The sequence below is a fragment of the Trichoplusia ni genome, chromosome 12 (genome assembly GCF_003590095.1).
Source record: "Trichoplusia ni isolate ovarian cell line Hi5 chromosome 12, tn1, whole genome shotgun sequence".
NCBI lineage: Eukaryota > Metazoa > Arthropoda > Insecta > Lepidoptera > Noctuidae > Trichoplusia > Trichoplusia ni.
In genome coordinates this window covers 3,928,699-3,955,930 of record NC_039489.1, presented here as the reverse complement: position 1 = coordinate 3,955,930, position 27,232 = coordinate 3,928,699, and the positions used below count along the sequence as shown (strand labels likewise).

General features: G+C 36.3%; 1 protein-coding gene and 1 non-coding gene across 4 annotated transcripts; both read left to right on the top strand.

The window, feature by feature from the left end:
• Positions 1-748: 748 nt before the first annotated feature.
• LOC113499236 (endoplasmic reticulum metallopeptidase 1-like) lies at positions 749-27,115 on the top strand. Of its 3 annotated transcripts, XM_026879631.1 has the most exons (20): positions 749-945; positions 9,131-9,205; positions 10,629-10,682; positions 14,522-14,638; positions 15,075-15,255; positions 15,507-15,668; positions 16,133-16,260; positions 17,676-17,774; positions 18,152-18,296; positions 18,847-18,998; positions 20,732-20,876; positions 21,366-21,486; positions 22,038-22,188; positions 22,924-23,116; positions 23,549-23,730; positions 24,256-24,396; positions 24,889-25,106; positions 25,598-25,716; positions 26,031-26,212; positions 26,698-27,115. In XM_026879631.1, exons 1-20 carry the CDS (start codon positions 892-894, stop codon positions 26,863-26,865), a joined length of 2,787 nt encoding a protein of 928 aa, XP_026735432.1. In that variant the 5' UTR covers positions 749-891; the 3' UTR covers positions 26,866-27,115. The 3 variants fall into 3 exon arrangements, with proteins under 3 accessions (XP_026735432.1, XP_026735434.1, XP_026735435.1); XM_026879633.1 differs by lacking the exon at positions 9,131-9,205; XM_026879634.1 differs by lacking the exons at positions 9,131-9,205; positions 10,629-10,682.
• Trnag-gcc lies at positions 19,805-19,875 on the top strand. The gene has a single exon. It is a non-coding gene; the product is annotated as a tRNA-Gly (tRNA).
• Positions 27,116-27,232: the final 117 nt, after the last annotated feature.

Genomic DNA, 27,232 nt, shown 5'->3' with positions numbered 1-27,232 from the left:
GGTGTTATCGCTACTCGGCGAGCTCTTCAACACAACAAAATAATGTCGTATGTTTGTTAACTCTTCACGCTCAAAAGGTTGAACCGTTTTCGATGAAACGGTAAGAAGATTGCTGGCACCTTGTATTACCACATAGGCTATTAGTACGACGATTAAAGAGAGTAAATTTTTTCAGCGGTAATCGACATTTAGGCCCTCGAAGCCGCAAGCAACAGTTAGCCATCCAGTATTCCCCATCTGCTGCTCATTGTATTCAGATAAAAACCTTTAGTAAAAGGCTATCGAACAGTATTACCTAATAATGAAGGTGTGGAATTGTCGCCCAGATAGTGTGCTTCTGGTAGATACTCATTTACAAAACTCCTTATCAAACTGGAACTGTAGGTGGTATGGTAACGTACACACCTAGGTATTGGAATGCCTTATCAGTTTAAAAGTATTTACAGTATTTCCAAAACTAATCTATTCTTAGAAAGGAGTTTCATTGATTTAAATAATATGTTTACCTCTCTTAATTATTTTCATAAAGTTATGAATAAGAAGACGTGCAAATCAAAGACAGACATTCATGTAAAATGGTGTTCTTTGTTTTGTATATTTTCGTGTAAACAAATTTAATAAAACCATTGTAAGCATTACATTGGCACCTTTTGATTACCTGTATGAATGGATGGATGTATATTGTTTATCACTGCCTCATGTGACGTAATTTTTACAGCGCGCGGCGATCGTCGGTCGTCCAATGCTTTCTCAGTCAGTTGTCAGTGTCACTTTCAAAGTTGTGAGCAGTGGCGAGGAAAACTCATATTCAATTTTGCTATCTATTTGTAAATTAAATATATGGGATTCGTAATTTATTTTAACAGTGAAAGTTAGTGTAGATAATTTAAAATGAGTGCCAACGAAGATAAACCAAATTTTAGTCGTAACAGAGGAATATCTGCCGTAAGTTTGAAAGTTTTTCTTCAAATGCAAATAAATCAAATATTTCAAAACGCAAACGTAGTTCGTATAACTGCTTTTTACTTTTACTAATACTAAATGATGAAATAGCGACTTATCTTCTATAGACAATTATTTATGTAACAAGTTAGTAGAAAAATAAAATACTTCGACCAAAAAACAAATAGTAGTATATTCAAAAAAAAAATGCCAAGAACTTTAATAAAAATTACAATTTCACTCGATCGCAGACACGACCAGTCTGCCCGTGACCATGATAACTGCAAAGGTGTCGAAACGTCGGGAACTAAAACCAAAAATTAAACCGCGATAAAATCCGTAAAAGTCGTTTCATTTCAATGTCTAACATTCGCGTAAACCTAAGAAACCATTTTTAATACATGTTTTTCCTCAATTAAACTTGGTTTTTGAATACACAGCTTAAGGCTAATAATAGTCAATAAAATATAGTAAAGTAATAAAAGTCAAGTCAGAATTAACTTTAAATCCACAAACTGATCCTTATTTATTTATATTCCACACCATTTTATCTCCATACCTCTCCCACCAATTTCGTAACACAACTGGCCCGAAACTGTTCATACCAAGTCATAAGTAGATAAATAAGTAATTAATTTAAAAATAGGTTTTAATAATCACGAACGTGATTATGAAATTTGCTGATAATTAATTAATTAGTTCATAAAACTCAAAACATAGTATCTTTATACTAATTGGCATAGTTTTATCAAATTTAATTAGTATCAGTTAATATAGTAATGATATTTCAGTATCAGGTGGTCTACTAGTTCTATTACTGTGTTTTAAAGTTATATTACTATTATTATGGAAGTGTGACAGCACCATTCATGGCATAGAGCGGCATCTCCCTCCCACACCTTTAATAATAACACTGAAAATTTTATAAATAAAAAGAAAACATGTATTTTAAATGTTGCTCCAGTCATCAAAATTGGTCCAGCAGATTTTATAGTTGTAAATTGCATTGTCATCAAGTTTGAACCTACCCTGAAAATGTCAGTCTGCTAGCTTATCAGGAAATGCCTCAAAATTGAGTTTCAAAAATCTAACCAGAACAACAAACAAACAAAAAAAGTGAGTGTTCAAAAACGTGGGAATAGAAATTAAAGAAAGAACATTATTCATTATCAGATTTACAAAATCCATTCTATCTGTTGCACAAGAGGTGTAATGAGGTTGGTTTATATTGGTTTTACTTACTCAACCAACCATAGCCGAGCCTAAGTAATGTGTGTATATGGAGATTTCTCTATTACCTAAGCATACTAAATACTTTTTAAATTTCTAAATAAACTTACACATGGCACATGAGATAAAGAGCAGATGGATTATCATATTTGTCTATTCTCCACTAGTGACTAATAAAATGTTTTGATGGTCCTTAATTTTGTAAGTACATGTGAAGTATCTTTAAAGTAAATCATAAAAGAGAATGATCTCTGAAGTGTTTACATTTTTGGTATCTACAAAGACCTTCATATCTACATATTTAACTTACAAAGTTTAATTGTTGAATAATTTTGGTTGAGTAAATCTGTAATTTAGGAATACTTAGTTAAGGTGATACTTGGTACAATATACCAATAACACTTGTTCTGTAATGTTAGTTAAAATGCTATTAATGCTCAAATTTATTTCTAATGTATAACTTATCATGCACTTAAAAGAGTACTATTATATTTCATTTCCCCTTTCCCACAAGTGTATGTGTAATATTGGCTAGACCTCTTGACAAAGACTTCTCTACAAGTGATAATAGAAATGACTCAAAATGTATTTAAATAATTAAGTATATTCTTTGATAATCCTCATGACTGTGAATTGTTTGTTTAATTGAGTGTATCTATCATGAGAAATATTTGTAGGAATATCACTTCTCTAGGTAACTAACTACATATTATTGTCATTATTGCTTTAACTTCTCACACTTTTCAAAATTGATATGGATAAGCACAAACATTGGATGAATCAATTTGTTATTGGTACTACTACTAACGAATTTAAAATAAAAAGCTCCTTATAACAAAAACTATAATGCTTAGTAATATAATTAGAAAAAAAATGAGTATTTACAAAGCATAAAAAATATGTAGAATAAGATAATCTCATATAAAAGTGTGCAATAAATATCTTTGTTCGCTATCAGTCAATAAACATTTATTATTGCAGTTATAATGTATATCTGTTACCTTATACTTATTTATGGTTTTATTGCAACCAATGTCAATGTTTCCTTATTATCAGAGTTCAACACACTTAAGCCTTCTGTAGATGGTGCTAGAAATTTTGCATTAGTTGCCATACATTGCTTGGTCGCGAAGTTTTGGTATCAAAAGTGAATAAATCATGGCCAGCTATGTATAACAACCTCACAATGTTTCAACACCTAAACGAAGCTATAACGTTTATTATATTGAAGTGGTTTTTTGTCCTGCAAGACCCCAAATGAGTGGTTCATAAATAGATTAGCGATAATGTTAATAAATCCATTGCATGATTGACAATACTTGAGTAGCAACAAGGATTTTCGGTAATGGACCTTATTGGTTAGATATTAAGACTCATCCGCAATAAATATAACTTAATGGCATTTATGAAGCTTAAAACACTTATAAAAATAATGTAGATATCGTGGCATACGTGACCCTATTATAAATAATAATAACTAATAATTCTGTTTACTTGTAAAACAAAGACACTTCATTTTAGATTCAATACCGATTACGAAACACGAATGACTGTTGTTTTTTTCATTGTTAGATATTTTGGATTTTCAAAAGGGGATTTGTCCGGATCTCCTATTTTGAAGAACCTCTTTTATACGGCGAGGTTACCTTAGTATATTTACCCCTGAACCCATGGTTTTGAACATCTTGAAAACTACGCAATCCTTAGGTTTGATTTATCATCCTCAGTCTATCTGATAAAGTCATCACTTAGTTTGATAATAGCCATGTTCAACATGCAGGGGCAGTGGTCCATTCTTATCAACGAGATAATATACCGCCATAAGTTTAGATTGATGGCGGATTACTGATCTATCTCAAGAACCTCGATACACCAAACAGGAAATAGATTTAGACCTTCATGAACAAATAAACACAATGTGTCAGCTAGATAATGGAAAGGTACCGTTTGAAAGAGTTATCGCCACGGTTATAGAACGTGAATCATCATTATAAGCCTAGTCTAGGCAGGGCTAGGCTAGGCGAGGTCTAGACCTCGACATACTTGGTTCTCCCAATACAGTTCGGCTTCTAGTCTCATCAGATGCAGCTGAGCTACAGAGCGACTGCATAACTGACCTCCTCAATCCAGTTACCTGGGCAACACAACACTCACTTAGTAAGATAGGTTGTCGGACTTTCTAGCTACAAAACAACCCTTAACGACCGTCAAAGATGAAGAACAGCCGGAACCCACAATTTAACGTGCCGTTGGAAATACAGAGGAATTCAGGCACATCCACGGACCGACTATATCAAACGTAGCTTCACCTGTGATCGATCAACTTGTGTTGTAGCTTAACCGACGAGCTTCTCATAGAATGTAACTCATATGACTGTGAAATGCTTTTCTGTCTAATTTATTTGCCTACTACCAAAATCCATAAATCGTAAAGAGAAACGGTTGTAGTTGTTGAAGTGGAATATCGCTCTACATAGAGTAGCTACTATCTCTACTATCCCTCTCACGCTTCCACAATCACAACAGTTTGAAAGAGGTTGCCGTACTAAGAGAACAAAATAATGTAAAATACGTTTTCGGGTGGTAAAAGGAATCTTTGCGCAAAGCAGGCTTATTTCAAGACAACTATTGTCGTGTAGCTTCACTAGTTCACCTTAAGGATTACCTCCACGTTTAATAACTTCCGTAAGCGCTTATCAGTAGGCGAAATAAAAATAATATTTATGCCTTTCTAGATTTTCACAAACTATAAGCCTAGCAATCAAATTTAACTACTACTATAAATCAAGCTATCTCTAACGCATGAATCATCGTAATTGCCTGTAATTTTATTTCCTTACTTGTCGTTACGAACCTAATCGTTTGTGCCAAACAGGAAATGAGTAACAGTGTTTTGAAAATATTTTGATAAGTGATTGAAAATATTGGTTGATGGGAAGGCATTTATGTTGACACACGTGACACTTCGTAAAGATTGTCCAGATTAAATAATCGAGTTAAAATCCTAAGAACTCCGTCTTTATCATAGGGTTTTTTTATAGTCTATTTTAGATCCCACTTCTGGGCAAATGCCATCCCCTTTCTCTTCCAGACCTCTCCATCTTTTGCGATTTCTCGCCAAGCGTGTATTTGACTAAAACATCACACCGTCTTCGCCGCGGATCATGTGATTCAATTGAATTAAAGATGAATAAAATGCAGGAGATACAGATATCTTGGAGCAACGACACCACAATCGCAACAGCGGTCAATATGTAGCGGAAATTTTTCAGCAGCATTTAGCACCTAACAAGCTAATCCTAACAAAAGGAACAATTCGAAATTTCGATAGCGGCAAAAGATCTGATGATATCCGTGTAATTAACATATCGAACAAGATTGTGACAATAGAAACTGGCTGGCTTGTACCTATCAATCGATTACATCTTGCTTGCTTTTACACGCAATATGTGATGAGGGCTGATTAATCAGCATTTAGTTATATTCCATGACAAATGAGAAGACTTCTGTGTAAATTAATTAAACAGGTGGCAATTTTGATTGCTACCTGGCCTGTTGACCTGTATTAGTACAACGACGAATAGACCTGATTTATTCTAGAAACAATATGAAAATATAGTGTGATGTCCGCGTTTGATTTAATATAGTGTTGGGTGCCCTGCAGGAGGAGGGCGGACAACGCCCTCTTCCAACCCCCATGAATGGGGCCAGGGGCGAGGGACTTGGGGAAGCCCCTCGCCCCCTATTCGCCGTAGGCAAACGCCTCACTACCCCGTGCACGAGGCGAAGCCCGGACTGACCGGGCCAGCACTAGTGCAGGGCTGCGGAAGAATTTGAACTCCCGCGGCCCCGCGTGCCCTCGTGTGAGGAGACACCGGGGGATTTTAGCCGGTAACAGTCCGGTACACCTCTCCAAGTCCATAAGGATTTCCCCCCCGCAAAAAAACGTATTGGTCGCCCAGTGGTATGGAAGTTGGCAGTAACTTGTAGGCACTTCCTTCGAATCGTCGATGGTTGCGGGCTGCTCAAAACCAAAATAGCTCGCGATTTTAATAGTGGTCCTCGGTCGTGCTGCGGATGGCGATAAGACGACATGCAATGATGGTCAATGTGCTTGTCGAGATGTCTGGCTAAAACTAGCTGCTTTCTTCTTTTTTTATTGATATGAGGCTTTCTTCCCTATGAAAGTTCCTATAAAAACAAACTACCTTCGCATAACTGAACTGGAGGTAGAGCGTCCAGGAACCCAACTGATTCGATAGATGTGTGAAGATGTAAAATTAGCTTTCATTCGTTTGTTATAATACTAGTCTGAAATAATGCCACACATCGAGAATACTCGAGAAAACATCAAAGCACCTTAGAGAAAGGAAATCATGTTGGGGGTGATAATTGAAAACTTATATAATCCGATTATTTCAAATGAAATAATCGGAAAACTGCGGTGATATCGGTGCGTGCATCTGTTAAGCCTACATCTATTTTAGTTTATATTCGTATCTCAGTGATATTAAAAAGTCTGCAGAAAATTATGCCAAAATGTGGTGCTTTAGCGTAAAAGATTTTTAATGTTGATAAGATCAATATTTAAAGATCTGATGATTGGACAGAATGTACCTGCTGAAAGGCACCAGTCATGATGTACTGATAATGGTGTACTTAAAATCTTTAGGTAAAAAAGATAGACAATCGAAACTTGTGTTTTTGAACCTACAAATAATTTGAAGGGTAGACATGCATTTTGATATACAGTGATGGATAGTTTTGGAGTCGGACAAAGAATTGCATTGTAATATTGTTATCAATGAAACAGTAGATGAGTGCGTTTATTTATGTATTTTTAAATTACAACGACTTATTTTTGTAAACATGATATTAATCCTTATCCAAATAAATACGTTTTTCATCGAAAGTATTTTACTTTAAAGCGAAATTGTGAAATTAAAAGTTTTAGTTTCAAGCAAGCCGTTTTCCAGGCATTTTCAAAACGTTACAATATTAACTCTATATGTACGCAACCATATGTTGCTCTATTGAGATATGGTTCTGGTGAAAATCAATAGCTATCGCCGAATGAAAACAAAACACAAAATATTTTGTAGAAGTACTTTCAAAATAACGTTAGTTTTTTGGGAATAGCCTGCAATCTATATGATATAAGGTTAATAAGTCGCAGTAAGTAAAAAAATAACTTTTCTACACGGACGAAGTCGCGCGCGGAAGCTAGTTATAAATTAGATAGAGCAGGTGAGGTTTTGTAGTTATAACAAGTTTTTTCCTTCTAATCTTCAAAAAAAAAAAAATGGCTATCGGAAGCTTATCTAGACTGGCCAGAAAGTGTAGGTTCGGGAAAGATAACTGACGATCAGTTATTATACTCAGCAGTTAAAGTATTGCGAAAGCAATATATCAGTGGGCGACTGTTATCATGAGATTGTACTACTTTTACTATCGTCACTTGAGATAATGCGCTTAGTGCCCTGACTTGTATTCTTCAAACAGGAGTTTTGCCGTTGTGAAAGCAAGACAAGCCGTATAAATTTGTATGTTAGCTTGCCCGCCCGCTACTATGATCCTATTGGAACGTACCATGGCCATAAAAAGTATCCTGGTTATAAACTATCTGTCTACCAAGTTTCGTTTAAATCCGTTCAGTGGTTTTTGTCTGTAAGAAGAACAAATATCCCTACATACAAACTTTCGCGTTTATAATATCAATAGGATAGTAATAATGCTCCTGGGGTACTTGTTGGAAATTGCATTAATAGCTATAGTGAATCTAGCTTGTACTTATATAAAATGAATACCTAATCTATTGACGTATTAGATTCTTGTTCCAATGCAGCTAATGGCATCATAGTCAAATATCTAATCCACGTTATCTCCCTCGTATCATGGACCAGTATCCTTGGCCTTCCGTATTTCCTTATCACTTATCAGTCACAGTCCAACGATCATGAGCCTTGCAGTTACCACGAAAACACACAACTTCCTATATTTGATACAGTCATCAATGCCTGTACTATAGTTCTTTGACGAAGTCCTTCTATATATGTATCAACAGAGTAAACCTCAGCAAAACTTACTTCATTGTAACGTTTTCTCTTCTCCGGATGTCAGTTTTTATAGAAAATCATTAACATTTTGGTATTTGATACTTGTTTTGCTAATTTACGCTGTTTTTGCAGACATTCATTATAATGTAAAATGCTACTGTAATATTTTATTTTGAAAAGAGTAACTTATGGAGTTTCTTGCCGGTTCTTCTCCATAAGAATGACACTTTGGAACCGTGCAACTAGAGTCAGTAATGTAACGTTTTAAAAGTGCCTGAGAAACGGCCTATTTGAAATAAAAACTTTTTGATTTTGATCTTCTATAGGAAGTTGTACATCTTAACATGGAACCGTTGTTGAAGCAAGACGGTGCAATATACTAGTAGCTGTGTCTCCCTTCCGTAACGCGCAATGAATGTGCAGAACTTCATATTTTGTAGTTTCATTTTCTAAATATTTTGTGAAAATGCTTTTAAACAGATTGTATCGCGATTTACTATTTCGCCTTATCTCTACACCTTATCAACCTCGTAACATGACGGCCCAAAAAAGTTACCTTGAATTGATTTTAATGTGGGGGTTTGGTGACTCCTAAGTCTGTGGTTCTTTTTTGTACCTTACTAACATGTCACTTGACTTAACGTTCCTACTGAAACTTTGATCATGAAAGCTTATTCTCGAAAAATACGCAAATACTTATCATAATTACTCACGTCCACTACTACAATCTTAAAATCATATTAACAATAATGACCTTTGATTCCTTACTAATTACTTTATCACATCTCCATCTCAGACATTATCTAATATCTAATTTTTGTCTAATGTCCATTTATCATTGCACTATCATCTCTACTAATTAACTACGTCTCTGTCACTAACCTACTACTGTACTATTTCAGGATTTGAGTGTTGACTACAGTGGTGTGCCGACCGCCGAAATTGATGATGAACGAGAGGAAAAGCCCTGGCAACGGGTTAACTATCCTTATATTACTAACTCATTCACTACTTCAACGTCCACTTATTCACTACTTCCAAGTGTACTCATTCACTCACTCATTATATTGTTCATTCAAACTACTTGAGTTCAAAGATATTAGAGGGTCACTACCTACGGGGTTCGATCCCTGCATGGATTGGCGGATCGCGCAAATCTTTTTTCATATCTAATTGTCCTAATGCATTTGATTTGAATGTCTGTGCTAACTTCCACGACACAAAAAACGAATTTTGTTAGTGAAATAAACCTCGTACTGTATTCATTCTCTACTCCTAAGTTCGCTTCCTAACTGCTTCTTGGATCATTAATTCATTAACAATGCACTAACTGACTACTTCTTTCAATCACGTTCAAACTTGATTCATTTTTACAAAGTATAAAAACACCTAATCATTTTCCATACTGTTTTGTGTTACATCATTTTGTCAGGATCTTGTACTGTAAGCACAGTCAATTATATTCTTCAGGTACATACAAATCTGATGTAATTTTTACTATCATATCCTTACATACATGTTTTAAAAGCATGCTTGTGTATCGGCAAGATCAAAATTGTAATTAATTGCCTAGTGGCACGTGTTTGGATAACACGGTTATATACAGTCAGCATAAAAAAATGATTAGATTTATGTATAAAAATTGAGAAAATGGAATTGGATCCAAATGAGGTAGACAACCTATGTATGGATCTTGGAAAATGTGCTATCCAGAATGAATACATAAGAGTTTTCTCCTGGCTTTCATACTCGCCTAAAATTGGAACCGGTCCAAATTCTGTCCCTGTTTTCACAACTGAAACCATGAGCATATTTTTCTAAAGTGCTGGGACAGAATGCGAACTCCCGAAATTTGTTCAGTTCTGTTTTTTGATGTTGATTTAGCTCTCAATGGACTATCTTCTCAAACCGAGTATTGATATGCTTTCAAAAGTCCAATTCGTGCCACTGCCTAAACTGGCGATGGTGTTTTGTCCCAAAGTACCAACTCGATTTCAATTCAATGAAGCCTACGAAAATGCTTGAATTTATTTGTTAGGATTGAGTTAAGGAACAAAGAAAATATGTGTTCATTCTTGGTAGCACTTTTCTATTCATATATTATAGATGAACTTTGATTAATCCCAACATACGTGTTTTTTTCCTAAGTTAATTAATCATTAATTATGTAGTGTGTGTTATTTAGTAAGTGTACTTAGTGCTTGTTTGAATTAAAATAATTTTGGTATTGCTATAGAACTCTGTATTATTTTCATATCTGGACAACTATATGAATATCGTAAATCATTTATGGTTTATTTCATATTTTCATTTCATCTGCCCATTTTTGGGTATTTTAAGATATGACTTCCGGAATTTAGTACTTTTTTATATTTCATGTATTTTTTTATTACATTTTAGGTGATCTACCAAATAAGTAGGAAAGGCAAGCACTTGTATGAGCCTGTCAAATCTGTAAGTTTTAATTACATTAATGGGGTTTATTGTGTATATGGTGTACATGAACGATGGGGTTCAAAGGTGCCTGTCTGTCTTTCTATGTGTAAAGGGGTGTTACATGTATATTAAGAAAAATAAACCAGCGAAACTATGTCGACTTTATAGAACGTATGTTCTATTTTAAATTGATTTTTCGGTAGATAGCAAAGAGTCAAGTAAAAGTGAAGGTTCGATATCCGATTGAAAAACAAAAAATATTTTGATAGCATGTACGATTTTTTTGTCTGTTACTAATCTTATTTACACTATTTTGCTGATTAAATTACGGCGAGACACGTCTTGCTGCGTGCAATTTACCTTAAATTAAAATCGATCAAAGATGTAATCGATCGTTTTCACGTGCGATTAGTACATTATTGCTTGATAAAATACAATTACTTTTCTGTTTCTATTCCGAGCTATGTAAAGGCTGGTTCCAACTGTAACGGTTTCATCTGAATACCTTATTTAACTTGGAGTACCTTGGAGCGGCGCCAGGTACACCGTGCGCGACGCGTCGTCGGTTCGATCCCCGCGTAGAACAAGCGTTTTTGTGACGATGACTGCTTGTCATTAGTCTGGCTGCCTTTGTACATGAATGCTTGTAAAGCCCACCGCGACACGAGGACTAATTCTTTGGAGGAAGGAATACAAGGTTTTAATTTGAGGAAGAGGCTTAAAAAAAATGTGATGCTGGTTAATTATTGTCGAACTAACAAACTGATTCGACTTTCGACCCTGCCGCCGCGTTAGCTCGGGACTCCGGTTGGGTCTGAAACTTGTCGGACGATGCCGATGAATATAACATACGCGTGAGTAAACCGTTAAAAAACGGCACGCTCTATCAACCAAAATAATTAAAAAATGCTCTTTACCTTGCTTCCTTTTCACTAGAACCGATCAAGACGAAACGAGACAAAACTTGATGGAGATTTTTCGTTATAAAGCGGAACTTCTGTAGCTATCTTCCAGCTATAGCATGAGGTCAATTCCACCATAATATCGCGTTGTCACGCAAATTTCAGTTCAATCGGAAACCGAGAATCGAGTCAAATGTCAACTAGCAAGACTTAAATACAGAGACATGTACAGGGCCCCGATTAGGCTATTAATAATGGCAGTTGGATTAAATTTGAAACTATTCCTAAATCTTAAGCATTTTTCCAACTAATTAATTGGAAATTCATTGTATTGATCATGAGTGTTCCACCCCGTACTTAATTTCCAATTATTGTGTTAGAAAAATACGAATGGTGCCAATTTAATCCATTTACCATTAATTTATCGGCCATTGTAAATAGCAGAATCGGGACCCTGGTGAAACAGTTGAACTAAATATAAACAAGAAATGTTTATAAAGTATACTTCCTGTGATAATAAACACTAAAACCATGAATAAGTAGACAAACCTTCATTGATAACTGTCTACCGATTTTAATACTAATCCTATTATTTGATAATTACATGGCAGTCTAATAACTTCTTAAAATGATTAACCAATTCTATCTATTAAGTTATAGTGCTCCTAACATGCGGGCGGTTTCACGGATAATTAAAAAAAGCAATGACACTGAGTAATTGTTTTAAATTTGCAATCTCTACGTATCAATCAATTATATCTTAATCAAAACATCAAAAGCTTGATCGGTTATTAATACTCCTTTCACATTATCGTGAAATCTGTATACAAATGTATAAATATTGTCATGTAGTTGTGTAGTGTGAGTAAAGCAGTGTTGTGGAAGGACTGGTTTAAGATGGGTCGCCTAAGTAGTTCGTCTACGCTGCCTTTGCAAAATTATAAGACGAAAAATCTCAAATTTAAATCGGTGAGTACCGTAGAGTGTTTTTGTGGGATTGTAAAATAAATATTAATAGTACGGTGATCATTGGTTTTAACCGGATCTTCAAAGTGGCTAATTTAAAAAAAAATGATGAAAGTAAAAATACAAAGAAATAGGAGAAAACTGGACTTTTAAAAGAAAGACTTTTGTTTTTATAATTTTATAAAAAAAGACTTTAAAATTTAAATACGTTCCAAAACTTAATTGTCACTTTAAAAAGTATTTAAATTTATAATATTCCTGTGTTAGGAATTTAAACAAAATATGTATGTAAAAGTTTTTTTCAATTATAGTTGACAAATAATTTATAATCCTAATTAATCAAAATGCCTTTTTTAACTACAATCAAATGAACCTTTATGTATTATGTAAATCCTGCTAAACAGATTTTGTTCTTATATTGTTGTTCTTACAGTTTAATTTTAAATAATTTTGACGCCTAGGTACCTATCTGTAAACGAGACTGTACAACCTTGTGTTAATTATTTTAAGGGTAACTGTGGAATTTCTTGCTTGTTTGTCTCAATATTGTGAACGTGTTAGGTGACGGATTCTTTATATGATGTTTTGGTCACTTGTTCTTTTTTATGTAATTTTTAATTTTCTTTGCATACATGTTTTTTTTAAGGGAATGACATTTTGGAACCGCGCACTTATAGGTTCGCAAATTTTTTACTTACTGTAATATAATAATGAAAATCAACTATTTTACAAATAATCACATGACTAAATGATTCGTTGGCCAAATTGGTAATTGTACAGAAATGGAAAATAAATTAACAGAAGCGAAATAAATAGAATTCAGTCGTAGCATGTAAATAACTCATGGTTTAGGTGCAAATCCTATTTCTTATCCAACGTCAATTCTAGCTATAAACTAAACTTATTTTAAGCAAAATTGAAGAACAATTAAAAGAAAAAATCACGAAAAGGAAGTATTGCCAATATTGCTATCGTTAAATCAACGGCATTATCGGTAATTGATCTTTTTGCTATCACAGTAATATCTGCCTACTTGGTCTCTAAAGTTAGCTGTAAGTGAATGATCTAATACATTAGAAATGTTCAAAAATGAACAATTAATCATTATCATTTAGTTTTCCTTTAAATAAGCAATTTGTAATTTACGTTCGTTTTTCGTGTTAGCCAAATTATTGTTATTATGAGTCATCTTTGACAGTGAATTTTATCGATCGATCTTATTTTGATTTTTTTTGATAATCTATAAGAAATATCAACTTTCCGCTTAAAAAATCTTAATCATTTATTTATTACTCTGGCCCGAGTCTGGGGTATTTAGACCGCATCGAAAAGAGAGGCTGCTTAACCCCCTTGAACTGGTGGTAATATCTCCACTTCTAAACAAGTTTAAGTAATTTACGACCATTCTTCTTTTTATCGTTCATCTTAGCTTAATCTTCTTGTATTAATTATTGTTTAAAACTTGTAATGTTACTGTCCAGGTGTGCTTTATCTTGGTCTTATGTACTTGCTTTTTGATCTTGGCTTATGATGTAATTTTATATTACAGAGTGTATGTTTTGTCAGCTGCTTCTATTGTATTCCGTTCTGCCTTATATATGCCTCTATTGGTCTGGTATTTAGTAGCCCTGACTGCCATACTGTAGGTGATAGGATCGATTCCCAACCGGGACAAATGTTTGTGTCATGAGCACGATCACTTGTCCTGTGTCTGGGTGTAATTTATCCAAATTATGTATGTATTTACTAGGTATTTAGAAGAAGTACACATATAAGTATGTTGATCAGTTGTCTAGTACCTAATCATAATACAAGCTTTGCTTAGTTTGAGCCTAGATGGCGTTGTGTGAAGATTGAAGAATATTGTTTTTGTGTCAGTCCAGAATAATTATTAATTTTATAACATAATGTTTTCTATCCTTTTTACGAATATCTTCTCCCACATTTTGTAAGCATCCCACATATTTTTCATCCACATGCCACTTGCAGGTACCTAGCACATTATTGATAGTCGTCCTCGGCGTCTACCTGCTGCTGGGCTACTTCACTCAGCTGGTGGAAGACAGCATGCCCAGTGTCGTGCGAGAGTCCAGCGTGGCCAGAGATGTGAGTAGTGACATTTGCTTGGGGAAACTTCGTGAGATTACTTTTCATGGTATCATAGTTGACGCCGGCTCTAAAGAAGTGAAGAAGTGAGTGGTGAGGGATGAACTGAAGTCAAAACGCGAAGATAGTCCTAGATGGACCGGATTACTTACCAGGTAGACCCTTGTCCCCAGGCTAGAGAACGACAGGCTAAGAAGGAAAATTCTGTTTTGAACGGTAAAATAAGTCAACTCTAAAATAAATAACATTTCTTCTTAGGTTGGCCACTCCCTCTCGGTTTTGTGCGAGACTATTTGTCCTGGCTTGAAATTGAACCTAAAGTCTCCCGTTAAGCAATCACGGTCACTACTACGTCAATATGTTACTCTTGATTGACCATTATGATGAGAAAATCTCTAGGAATTCACGAAAAATCGCAATTTCCTTTCCTTTCCAGGACTCGATCACATTCAGTGAGGAGGTTGCCTACCGCCACCTGCTCCGCATAGTGGGTGACGAGCCGCGAGTCGCGGGCACCTTGTACCATCTGAACAAGACACACGACATGAAGGCTATTGTCGATGAGGTCGCACTCCAGGCCAACCAGGTTGTGAGGACTGACTGGCAGTTTGCTAGTGGTGAGTATTGACTGGTTACGATAAAATGTATTTGTGATTCTAGTATAGTGTGTGTAATTGGAGCCTTCCACGGTATTTGGGGTAGTATGGTAGGATGGGAGATGAAAATGTTGCTATTTTTAATATGCATACGGTGCGCGACCGGTGCATTGCCACCTGCATCCAACGAGACCCAACGGCTTTCACCAGGTCGTCGGTACATCTGGAATTAAAGTCCAATCCCAATCATTTAATTTTATTACTGTTTTCAGGTGACTACTTCCACAATTCATCGGCATCCTTCGTCAACATATACCAGAATGCGTCCAACATTGTAGCGTTGTTAGAGGGAGAGAGCGGATTCCTGCCAAATGGGACAATAGGCAGCTCTATACTAGTCAACTGTCATTACGATTCTGTACCTTATGCTCTAGGTAAGAAAGCCTTTTATTGGTTACCGAGTTTTAAGTATACATTACCAATGTTTTTACTACATAGTACGTATTAATTTATAAATAAATACTAATAATGCAATAGAGTAAATTAAGTCCTGAGACGTCACGTTTTTTATAAGACTATCTGATGCCCGCGAGCCCGCCCGCTGCAAATCGAAAAAGATCGGGGTACATAAAATCGGGATGAAAACTATCCTATATGATAATCCTAGTTATAAACTACCTGTGTACCAATTTCGTCCAAAACTGTTCAGTGGTTTTTGTGCAATAGGGAACAAACATCCATGCATACAAACTTTCGCGTATATAATATTTGTAAGAGGTGAGAAGTTTTTAATCAGTAGTAGCAGGTGCCATCGAGTCCTGTCTGTGTATTTCTATTTAGATGCAAAAATTATCCGATTCTCAGAGTATATTAAACAATAACGTCATGTCTTTATCAGGTGCGTCAGATAACGCGGCGTTCTGCGCTATCATGGTGGAGACTCTGACTAAGATGTCTCGTAGCAAGCAGAAACTGAAACATAATGTAGTGTTCCTGTTTAACGGGGCCGAGGAGAACGGTCTACAGGTAAATATGGCCAACGTATCTCACTACACACAAAATGGGTAGAGGGTAGGAGTTGTAGGATTATATGAAGAATTGCAACGCATTGGCATACACCGACACAAAAACGCGGATGACGTAGCACGGCGGTTCGGGTTTAGACAGTAAGAGTCTGACACTACCCATTTCCTTCTACGAGGGAGTGGCTGTCCAGGAGGATTACCCCGCCTTAACGAAAAAAAGGGGTTATAGGAGTGAAATACCTTGTTTTGTATATTTCAAATGGCTTTTTGAATGATATCCAATTGAAGTTCAGTTTAATCGTTCAAATCGCAAACGTTTAAAGTGAAAAAAAAGAAGTCACGGTTTTTCAACAGTATCGTCAGACCGACTAGTTTCTAAAGTTAATATACTAGGTAAATGTAAAATAAATCGGACGGTGTACATGAAACCGAAGCTGAAGCCCCCCCCTTTAATACAACTATAATAGTGGTTTCTTAGGTTTACGCGAATGTAAAATTAAACCGCGATAAAATCCGTAAAAGTAGTTTCATTTCAATACAACTATAATACTGAAAGTGCCCAACTTTCATTATATAAAATGTTTTTATCGTCAGGAAACCGTTAATTCCTTTACGTTAATTCTTTTATTACGTAGTACTCATTGATATCGTATTGGACTTTACACTCAACTTATGTTTTTTTCGATACGTGGCTAGGACCGTAGTATGAGTAATCAGATCTATAAGTCCATTGGTACTATGCCTCTATGACTCAAACAACTATAAAATAAATTTATTAATAGATAAAATAGTAATGCAGATTACGTAAATACATAAATACCAAAACAAACAACTAATCTTGCTATTAAAAGACTTATAGACTTTATATTTTATTATAATAATTACATTAATTAATCAATTTGTTAACAAGAGGGATTTGTAAGCGTCCATCAATCATTAGATAATTATTTCCACTGGTTTGGTTAGATCCCGATAATCTTATAAGTGTGTAAGTAGGTAATGTGTTGTGTTTCTGAATGGAATACTTAGCTGTACAGATTATACTGATATCGATTTATTAATGAAAAGAAAATTCCAAGATGAATTTAAAACGTAGCTTCGTTTATTTGTGATTATTTTGCATTATTACCACAATTCAGATGAAGCAATCAAAAGTCCTAGAACTCTCGACAACACAAAAAAAGTTCCTTATCGAGAAATTTGGTGTTTTTTTATATTTAAGACAAAAGTAACTAATGTCTTTTTCATGACAATAGCAGCTTTTATGCAATCCTGTGGTACAATTACGCTTTTCAACAAAAAACAAATTGGACCAACGGCAGAAAAGAAAATAATATTACATTATGTCGTGGTGGAAGACTCTCTGGTAATTAGGATGTTCCAACGTATTTGACTGGACTCATTTGTCTTTTTCAGGCTAGTCACGCCTTCCTCCAACACCCGTGGGCGGAGGGAGTGACCGCGGTCATCAATCTGGACGCCGCGGGGATGAATGGGAAACCTACTATATTCCAGGTAATTTTTTCTGAATATTTTAATAGCCTTTACCTTATTTTTTTTTGCCGTTTACAAATACTTGATGTGTCACTACTCCGATCTTCGTAGAACAAGCATTTGATCTGGTTGTTTTAATTGGGGTCTCTTTGTGAACTCGTTTTCAATGTTTGCCCCACGCAGGGCAAGTATTAAATTATTTATAGAGAAATAGAAAAAAAAGATGTTGAACGGTATTGATTAAATACAAATCACCATCGATGGATCTAGCCTGTAAGCCTGTTATATTCATCCGAAGACCAAACGCTATCTCTGGTCGAAGGTCTAAAGTTTTTTGTACTAAAAGTGACTAGCCGTTTTTGTATTTTGATTTGAAATGTCTTGTACACGATTAACAGGCAACGGATCCTAGAGTACTAAACGCCTACAGCCGCTCGGTCCCGCGGCCGAACGCGCAGGGCCTGGCCGAGTTCATGTTCTACAGCGGGATCATACCCTCGGACACGGACTTCCGGATCTGGCGGGAGTTTGGAAACATACAAGGTATATTACGGACTTTCATATGTACAAGGAGGTGATAATCCCGGTCATATTTGAAATACTTGATATAATCATGTAGAACAACAAGGAATGGGCCGTAATTATTGATTAAAGATCCAATGTGTACTTGACTAGACGATGTTGCTGGGAATTTTAAAATTGTTATTCAATGGAGTGATGTATTTGAACAATGCCATCTATCGCGATATTAGGAACTAATAAAAACGGTATTTTTGGCCATACATTGATTATGTAGTTAAATACGGCTACAGTTGATAGTAACCATCGTGAGAATGATTCATTATTAAATGATGCTTTATAAAATTATCATTAAAATCTAATAACAGCTACAGTTGGCCAAAATGACTTGTTTTTTTTTTATAAATATATTTCTACTTAAAAGATTTACCTCCACGTCAGCTCATGATTAAGAACTCTAGTTAGCTCCGAAACTAGTTGGGCAATTCCTATAAATACACTTCAGTAAACCGTTGCACCAATTTAATTCAATCACCCACACATAAGCTACTATAATAACAAACTATCTCTGTAGGTATCGACATAGCGTTCGTGAAATGGGCTCACGTGTACCACACGCGCAACGACCGGCCCGAGCTCCTGCTGCCCGGAGTGCTGCAGAACGCGGGCGACATGCTGCTGGCGCTCGCCTCGCGCCTGGCCGACACGCCGGCCATGCGGGACAAGGTACTAGCCTAGTGCAGGGCAACACGCTACACGCTGTGCGCGACGTGGCGCGAGTTCGATCAAGAGTTTTTGTGGGATCCATAAATACAATCACGCAACTTTAAAAAAAAAAAAAAACAAAAATCAAGATTATTTTCTTTTTTCCAAGTATCTAAATAATTTAGTTGAGACAAGTAAAAAGACTTAATTCGCCTACATTTCACCGCTTCGTAAGTGGTCTAGGTGTCAAGAAGAAACTGCGTACAAAGTACAAACTAAATAGCAGCACACTGTTATTCCGTTTAAGACATATACGTATACGACATATTTTGAACTACACACGTCAACATTTTTGTAGGCCATGAGAAACATCGGGCCAAAAAAGAGAGTACCAATATATTGTATTATGCCGCTAGCAATACTTTAATATCTATCGACTAATCATAATACTTTTTAAGAACAAAAGCTTACACTTACTTAATAAAAAACAACTGACCAAATGAGAGGTATAAAATGACTCAACAAAATCGGTTCATCCAGTCCGAAAATATAAGCTAAGAAACAAAAAAAAAATTGACTTATTGAGAATATCCCCCTTTTTTTAAGACTGTTGAGAATAAGTTTCAATTCAACTAACGAGTGTTGTTTATAATTTCCTAAACAATCACAAAATCAGCACTTGATTACAGACATAAGAGCAATAGCACTGATATTAATTAAATTACAAAGCGATTGAATGATAAATGTATAAATTTGGGGTATGATCGTTTATGCAATAATAGATTTGTGATACTACTAGATCTTGTAATTCACGATAGTAAACACAAGCATCGGTGGTTCAGTGGTAGAATGCTCGCCTGCCACGCGGGCGGCCCGGGTTCGATTCCCGGCCGATGCATGAATGTAATCTTTTTTTTAAAACTGTACGAAATACTTAATTGTAAATACCTTTTATAAAAATTTCCTTTTTTTGTATTAAAAATTGCTTCCTATTATTTTATTTATATTTGTATTTTAAAACTTAGTATTTTTAGGCATAAATATTTTTCGTATGTATTTTTTTTTTAATTTGACATGCTTTTTTTGTTTATTTAAATTACACATTTCTATCAATTTGATCGTTGCGTTGACACCTATTAAACAATAGGCATAATATAAATACAATTTTGCTGTTATATTTTAACCCCTGTAAAGATCTAATAGCAATTTTACACAGAACGCCGTTAATTTAATGATGCTACCTATATTTTATTAACCACTTGTCTTTACGTCCGTTTCAAGTTACTTTTAAGCCGGCTAGGCATTCTTTTACTTTATGAAATTTGATTTTTCAAATAATATAAATGAATTAGATTTTTATTTTATAAAAATGCCAAAATAAACTTAAGACTTGATAAGAATAAGAATAGCGTTTAAATAAATAAGAAATATTTACAAAAAATAAATAAAAGCGCTCTTCCTCTCTCCAATTATTAAAAAATTGCTGTTCCTTTTTTTAACCATCTGCAATATGTGTAGATTACGATTGAAATAAAAATATTGAACAAATCGTTACCAAATAATGTAATATATAAATTTTAATGTCACCCTATACGAAATTAAACTCCACCGAAACGGCTCGACCGATTCTCAAGAGATTTTGGTTGCATAATGGTTCAGGTCTGAAATCGGGGTTATATCTTTTCCTCACCATGGCATAACGTTTGCTGGGGATTGGACAGCTAGTTATTTAATAGCTTTTGTTGTTTTGCCAGGTGGAGTCGACCTCTGAAGTGTACTACGACTACCTGAACGTGTTCCTGGTGTCGTACTCGTTCCCGGTCTCCTACGCCGTCGACATATGTATCGCACTGTTCGGACTCGCCAGCGTCGGCTACTACGTGTGGCTGGTTGGTGCCAGTGAGTATATTATTTATTTATTTTATCCATCACAACATAACAGTTTATATATAATCGTTGGGCAGTCAAATAATACACAACTAAAAACAAAGAGAACAAAGGTCTACATATTACAAATAAATACTCATTAACATAAACAAGAATTAAACAACAATAAACAATCACTTAAAAACAGCAGCTCTTATGTAATCTATTCTGTCCCTTATGTAGGTGACAAAAAAAGAGTTTTCATGTCAAATAGGTCGTTTTCCAAGCACTTTTAAAACGTCTTAGTAATGATTATAAGTGTATTACAAAATGTCATTTTATACAGAAGAATTGGCTATTATTTTATTAATTTTCCTATGTGATTTTAAACTACTTTATCCTGCGTTATTTTTCGCCGTTTAATTGTCTTTTCAAAAGCATTCTAAAATTATCATTTTTTTAATTATTTTTAGTATATTAGCTTGTTTGTTTGTATCACTTATTATATTATGAAATGTACAGGAAAGTCAACGCTAGTGAAGTTGTCGTACGCGGCGGGCGGGCGGCTGGTGTCGCTGCTGGGCGGAGTGCTGCTGGTGGCGGTCCTGGTGCCGCTCATGATCCTCACCACTGTGCAGATGCGGTCAGTGACACTAAATACCAGTAGACGGAGATGAAACTGATACTTTATTAATAGTGAAGGTCGCATTTTCTTTTTTGACATTTAGTTTCGTCGTTTACAATTTCTTTTAAAATTTTGAGGTTAAATGCGCATCATTAACATTTCTATTAGTCTACCTACCTACAGTAATATGTAGAATAAAATACATTTCTATTATGATATCAAAAAGAACACTATTTTTGGCTACGCTTACTTGCTTCAGGATTTGTTATACGGACAAATACTTTCTTGTTTTTGTATCCTATGTGTAAGAAATAAAAAACAAAATTGTATTCGACAAAAAAAATCTGTGAATTCCGTCAGACAGAAAAAAAAACAAAACATAAAGGTTATGTAGTGAAATATAATCTTGTGTTGTTACAAGGCCCCGCTACCATACATTTTATTATCTTAAATGCTTCAATCTTTGTTGATGATCTTAAAAATTAAGAAGTTGTATTTTTTTTTCGTAAAACCTCTTCCACCAAGATTGATTTGATTAAAATACGCTATTGTATACACTTGTCGTGCAGTTACCTGACGCAGGCGTGGCTGGTGGTCCCGCTGTACTGGCTGCCCTACCTGCTGGGCGCGCTGGCGGCCGCGCAGGCGCTGGACGCCTGGAGCCAGGCGCGCGGACAACACGCGCAGGCGCATCTGCTCAACGTTCTGCTGCAACACTCCGTATGTAGCCACTGTCATCATCACCAGCCTAGCCTTTTTCCAACTATGGTGAGCTCGGCTTCTAGTCTAACCGGCTTCAGCTGAGCACCAGTGTTATACAAGGAGCGCCTGCCTATCTGACCTCCTCAACCACCTGGGTAACACGATACTCCTTGGTTAGACTGGTTGTCAACCTTTTTAAGCTTCTGACTACCTGTAACGACTGTCAAAGATGTAAGAATGTGTGATAGTTTTGGAATTTTATTATGTTATGTTTTTTCTAAACGTCTCTGTTCTGACATTACTTGATTGTATCACGACTCTGTTTTGTCACAGTGTGTTCATACCATATACTTTCATAAACTCCTTAGAGTAGTCATATTCTGCTAATTGTACTAATATTTTCAGACTACATATAATCATGCTTAAATATTGATGATTGAGCATAGATTTTAATGACATCTATTAGACTGCATGACTTAAAAAATAAAACTAGTCAACCAAACTAGAAAAAAAATATCGGGTCAAATGACATCTATTACAATTTAAATAAAAATAAAGAATCATTAAACCCTCTTAAAAAAAATACAGACGAATTTTGTTGCAAACCACTTTCTATTTCATGTCTGAAATGAAAACCTTATTAATAGAGTATCGGTGGCGACGGTTAATTTGTTGTTAATGGAGTTTATCCCTCACGACCCTCACCATATGTACTTCCAAACTCGTGCCTAACCTGGCCTCTCCCTCCCGCAGAGCGGTCTGTCCCGCTCGCTCCGCTGCGCGCAGGCGCAGGCGGGCTCCCGCCTGCTGCTGGTGTTGTCGCTGCTGCTGCTGCTGTGCGTGCCCGCCCTCACCACGCTCCGCTACTTGTTCTCCGCGCCGCTCTTCATCATGGCCGCCACCTCCATCATATCTATCACCATACTCAGATATGTTACTTTACAAGGTAAATAGGACTTACATTTAAACCTCCCAGATGGTATACAAGGTAAATATGTAGAAAATTTAAAAAATCATGAACAATTTAGTATCTTACAGTAAAAACTTTTACCTCTACAACTTTTAAATGTCTCTCTCGACCGATTTTTATCAAACATGTCCAAGAACGCACGGTCATAATTTACCTTTAATACAAAATTTCAATTTAAATTGAAATCGATAAATCTGTTGGAGAGGTACAACGCTACACACAAACAGATACGTCAAACTTACACGCCCCGCCTTTTTGCGGCGGGGTTTTAAAATAGAAGCTTGTGACTCTATTGCAAGCTATTATGTATAGCGATTGATCCTTTATTATCGTCGTCTCCGTACTTAGTTTACCCTTTTGAGATCGGGACTAAGATGACAAAACTCTATAAACCCTAACTCCTCCCAGGCTGGCAGCACCTGATCCTGGAAGTATGCCTGTCGTCCCCGGCGCTGATGTTCATGTGTTCCCTGGCCCTGAGGCTGAACGCGCAGGTCCTGCCCATCATGTCGCGCTCGGCGGGAAACTACCCTGACCTCACCGTGGCCGCGCTCAATGTGGGCCTAGCTGTACTCGTGGCCGCTACTGTGGTAAAGTATACCGGTCATACTCATCATCACCCTAGCCTTTTCCCAACTATGTTGAGGTGGGCTTCCAGTCTAACTAAACGCAGCTAAGTACCAGTGTTTTCAAGGAGTGACTGCCTATCAGACCTCCTCAACCAGTTACGATTTGGTTGACAGAGTTTCAAGCTTCTGACTACCTTGTAACGACTGTCAAAGATGTAGGAATAACTGTCGGGACCCACAATTTAACGTGCCTTCCGAAACACAAAGGAACCCTGGGTGTTTTTATGTAAATGTGGATATGTATTTATTTTATCATGTGTCTAGTACTCTTGATAGATGCTCTGTTTAGTTGAAGACGAGATGGCGTTGTGTGATAATTGTGGAATATTAATAATAATAAATATCCCTACTAATAAAGAAAAATCGTAATTAAATTTTTTGCATAATTTATTTTTGGTACATGCATATTGAGCAGCTTAGCAACTTAACCTTCCTTGATAATTTACTGATTAAATATCTTCCTAATATAATCTTATAATGTTTCAGTCGGGCATCGAACTCCTGTTCTCCCGCAAGCATCTGTGGTTGGTGCTAAGCGGAGTGGGAGCGGTCTGCTTCGTGCTCATGTTCATACCGTTCAGTCCCTACGATGAGGACGGCATCTCGCTACAGAGGCATTACTGGTTTGTAAGTATACTTTAGTATAATATATAGAGTTCATGATAACTGTATAGAGAATAGGGATAATGACTGGGTATTAAGTTTATTAATATTAGGGACGTATTTATTTTCTCTTTCTGAACAATTATGTATAAAAAGTGATAAAGATAAAGTTTAGGAGAGTAGCCTTGTAATGTAATGATTTAGAAAAAAATATGCACAATCGTAACGTCACGCGTAAGTTTCATTTACTGCTATTTAATTCTAGACTGAAAAGCAATAAACTAAATTGAATGAAAAGCTTTGTCAACTTTTGGAAGACAAAAATACGTCCTAATGTTTTAAAAGTGTATTTTATACTTTTTAAACCCAATCATCATCTCTATCGTGCACTTTTTATTATTTTAAATATTAGTCCTTTTTTCACGAGCTCTTACCGCAGCTTCCGTCTACTTAATAAGATTATTGACTGTCACATAATATTTGTTTAAATACTTTATATTCCCTTCCTCCCCTTAGCACTCCGAGATCGTATCGTACGACATATCCGGCAACACGACGTCCCGTACATCGGGCATCGTGGTGAGCAAGCACGACCCCTACACGTCTGAGCGCGTGGGGCCCGCGCTGGCCGCCGCCGGGGTACACCTGGTCAGCAGGGACGACTTCCAGGCAGACTGCGAGGAGTTGGTGTACTGCGGACTGCCGCTCTTCAGGACTAGCTTTGGGAGATATCTGTGAGTGCGAAGTATTGGTTTGGGGTAATTTTGGGCGATGATAGTGAATTACTTAGAAGATATGTTGTGAACGACACAGCGTTTAAGAGATTTGATCGTTAGGCTTATGATGCGGACCGAGCTTTTTCGGTGGTTTCATTGTAGATCCTGGCTTACTTACAGGAATTGTAATGACGGACATGTGTGGTGTACTAGTTCCATTAAAAAAAAGTCTTATGATGAAGTATACTAAATACTACTAAATTTGTAGACTACATTTCAAAACTTAAATATTCAAATATTTTTCCTGAGTGCTGATTTACTTAGTTACTTTCTATTCGACGAATTGTATAAAACCAGAAGTTGATCCTAAAATACATTAAGTGAAATTCCCAAAATATACCTATACCCAGTTAAGCTTTGTAAAATATTCAATGAATTTAATGTTACGTCTAATTCAATAAAAATTCATTACATAACATTCTGTTTCACAAGTGATATCTTCCCCGCAGTAAACACGCTTTGTTCCTGTACACGGGCGGGCCGGCGCCGTTCTCTCCGCCGGCCGCCTTCACCACGCTCTCGCGGGAGTGCGTCGGGGACACTTGTAGCTTCAGCTTCCTACTCACTGGTATGTGTCATGTGGATATGTGTATTCTGTGTTATCAAGGTTGGATTACGACGCAGACATGGAAATCGAAAAAGAAATAGGAGTAAATGGAGATTACCCCAAGTATTATTATTTGTATGTAGAGTTTTAAACAATCGAATTCACTTATTTTATGACCCTAAAAAGTGTTTTTTCAATTTTGATCCCGGATGCATTGTATATTAAAAACAGTTATCGTTTCTCAAAACATTTTGAACATTACCGTAACGGGTATACCTACTTCGTCACTGTATACAAGCTGAAAACCTCATTGTAACATTGCTTCTTCCCTCTAGGCGCTAACCACAACCTGGTGACCCTGTGGCCGCTGCCCGGCGTGTCTGTGACGTCATGGTCCCTGTCGAGTGCTCCGTCCCGCTCGCACTCGCAGCGCGGCCGCCCCGTGTATGTGCTGTACCACTCTACCGCCACCTACAGCGGGGAGCCCGTCTCGATGGTTATAAATGTTACTTTTAATGTAAGTTACATATTATTATATTATTACTATTACAACAACAAATTGACTTCCAAAACGGTTGCTTGCCTGCAAGTTATCGGTTTCATGAGGAATCAAAATTATCGGACTCTATGTTACAAATATGGGCTTCCAACGGACAGTTTCCAGCTTCTATGGTACAGATCTCGGTCTCAAAAATGCGGATTTTGAAACTCAAAATCCGGATTTCGTCCTCCAAATAACGGATCTCCGATTTAGGGTCCCGGCCTACAAAGTTTGGGTTTTAATTTTCAGAATAAAGATTTTAACCCTCAAATAACGGAGCTCGGCCTCCAGGAACAAATTGAAAATTTTCAAAAATAGATAAAAAAAATCCAATTTCGGCGTTAACTTCGGACAGATGCTTCCAAAATAGGGCTCTCGGCCTACAAATCACAGGTCTCCGCAACGACAATAAGAAATTTTGACCTGAAACTTACCTTCTCTCTTGCCATATCCACTCACAGGTGCCACAATCCCAGCAATCTCAGCCGATAGTGGAGGTATCGCACCACTCCCACAAGATCCACCACCCGCAGGACTACACCGACGAGTACCGCAACATACTGCAGGCGATGCCGCGCTACTTCAATATAGCTAGCTTCCTGAGCTTCAGACATAACTATGTGTTCTAAATGTAGTGTCTGCTTGTATGGATAAATGTGTTTGAAAGCAGGGTTTTTAATGACAATTGTAAAGTTGAAAGTATTTTCTAATTTCGCCCTCGAATTCAAGTCATTGTCAGCAATTTCGGAATACTTTACGAAATAATACGAGACTGTACCGTAAATTATTACTTAGGACAGAAAAAATATAAAAAGGGTCGTTTCTTTAATTGTTTGTAGACAACTTTAGTCGTGGGACAAATAAAAAAAAAGTGACGCATGACGGAAAAAAAATCCAACGTCGCTAAAGTTTTACTTCAAAATTGTTTGGTATAAATAATTAAAACAGTTTTCTAATCACTAGAATGTATATAAACGAGTGGTTGGTTGTGATGTT

What these genes read in the sequence shown, in the direction of transcription:
- LOC113499236 (XM_026879631.1), top strand. Translation starts at nt 892, where the DNA reads ATGAGTGCCAACGAAGATAAACCAAATTTTAGTCGTAACAGAGGAATA. An exon ending in CGTGTGGCTGGTTGGTGCCA is followed by an intron (nt 20,877 to 21,365) that starts GTGAGTATATTA and finishes TGAAATGTACAG; the next exon opens with GAAAGTCAACGCTAGTGAAG. An exon ending in TTATAAATGTTACTTTTAAT is followed by an intron (nt 26,213 to 26,697) that starts GTAAGTTACATA and finishes ATCCACTCACAG; the next exon opens with GTGCCACAATCCCAGCAATC.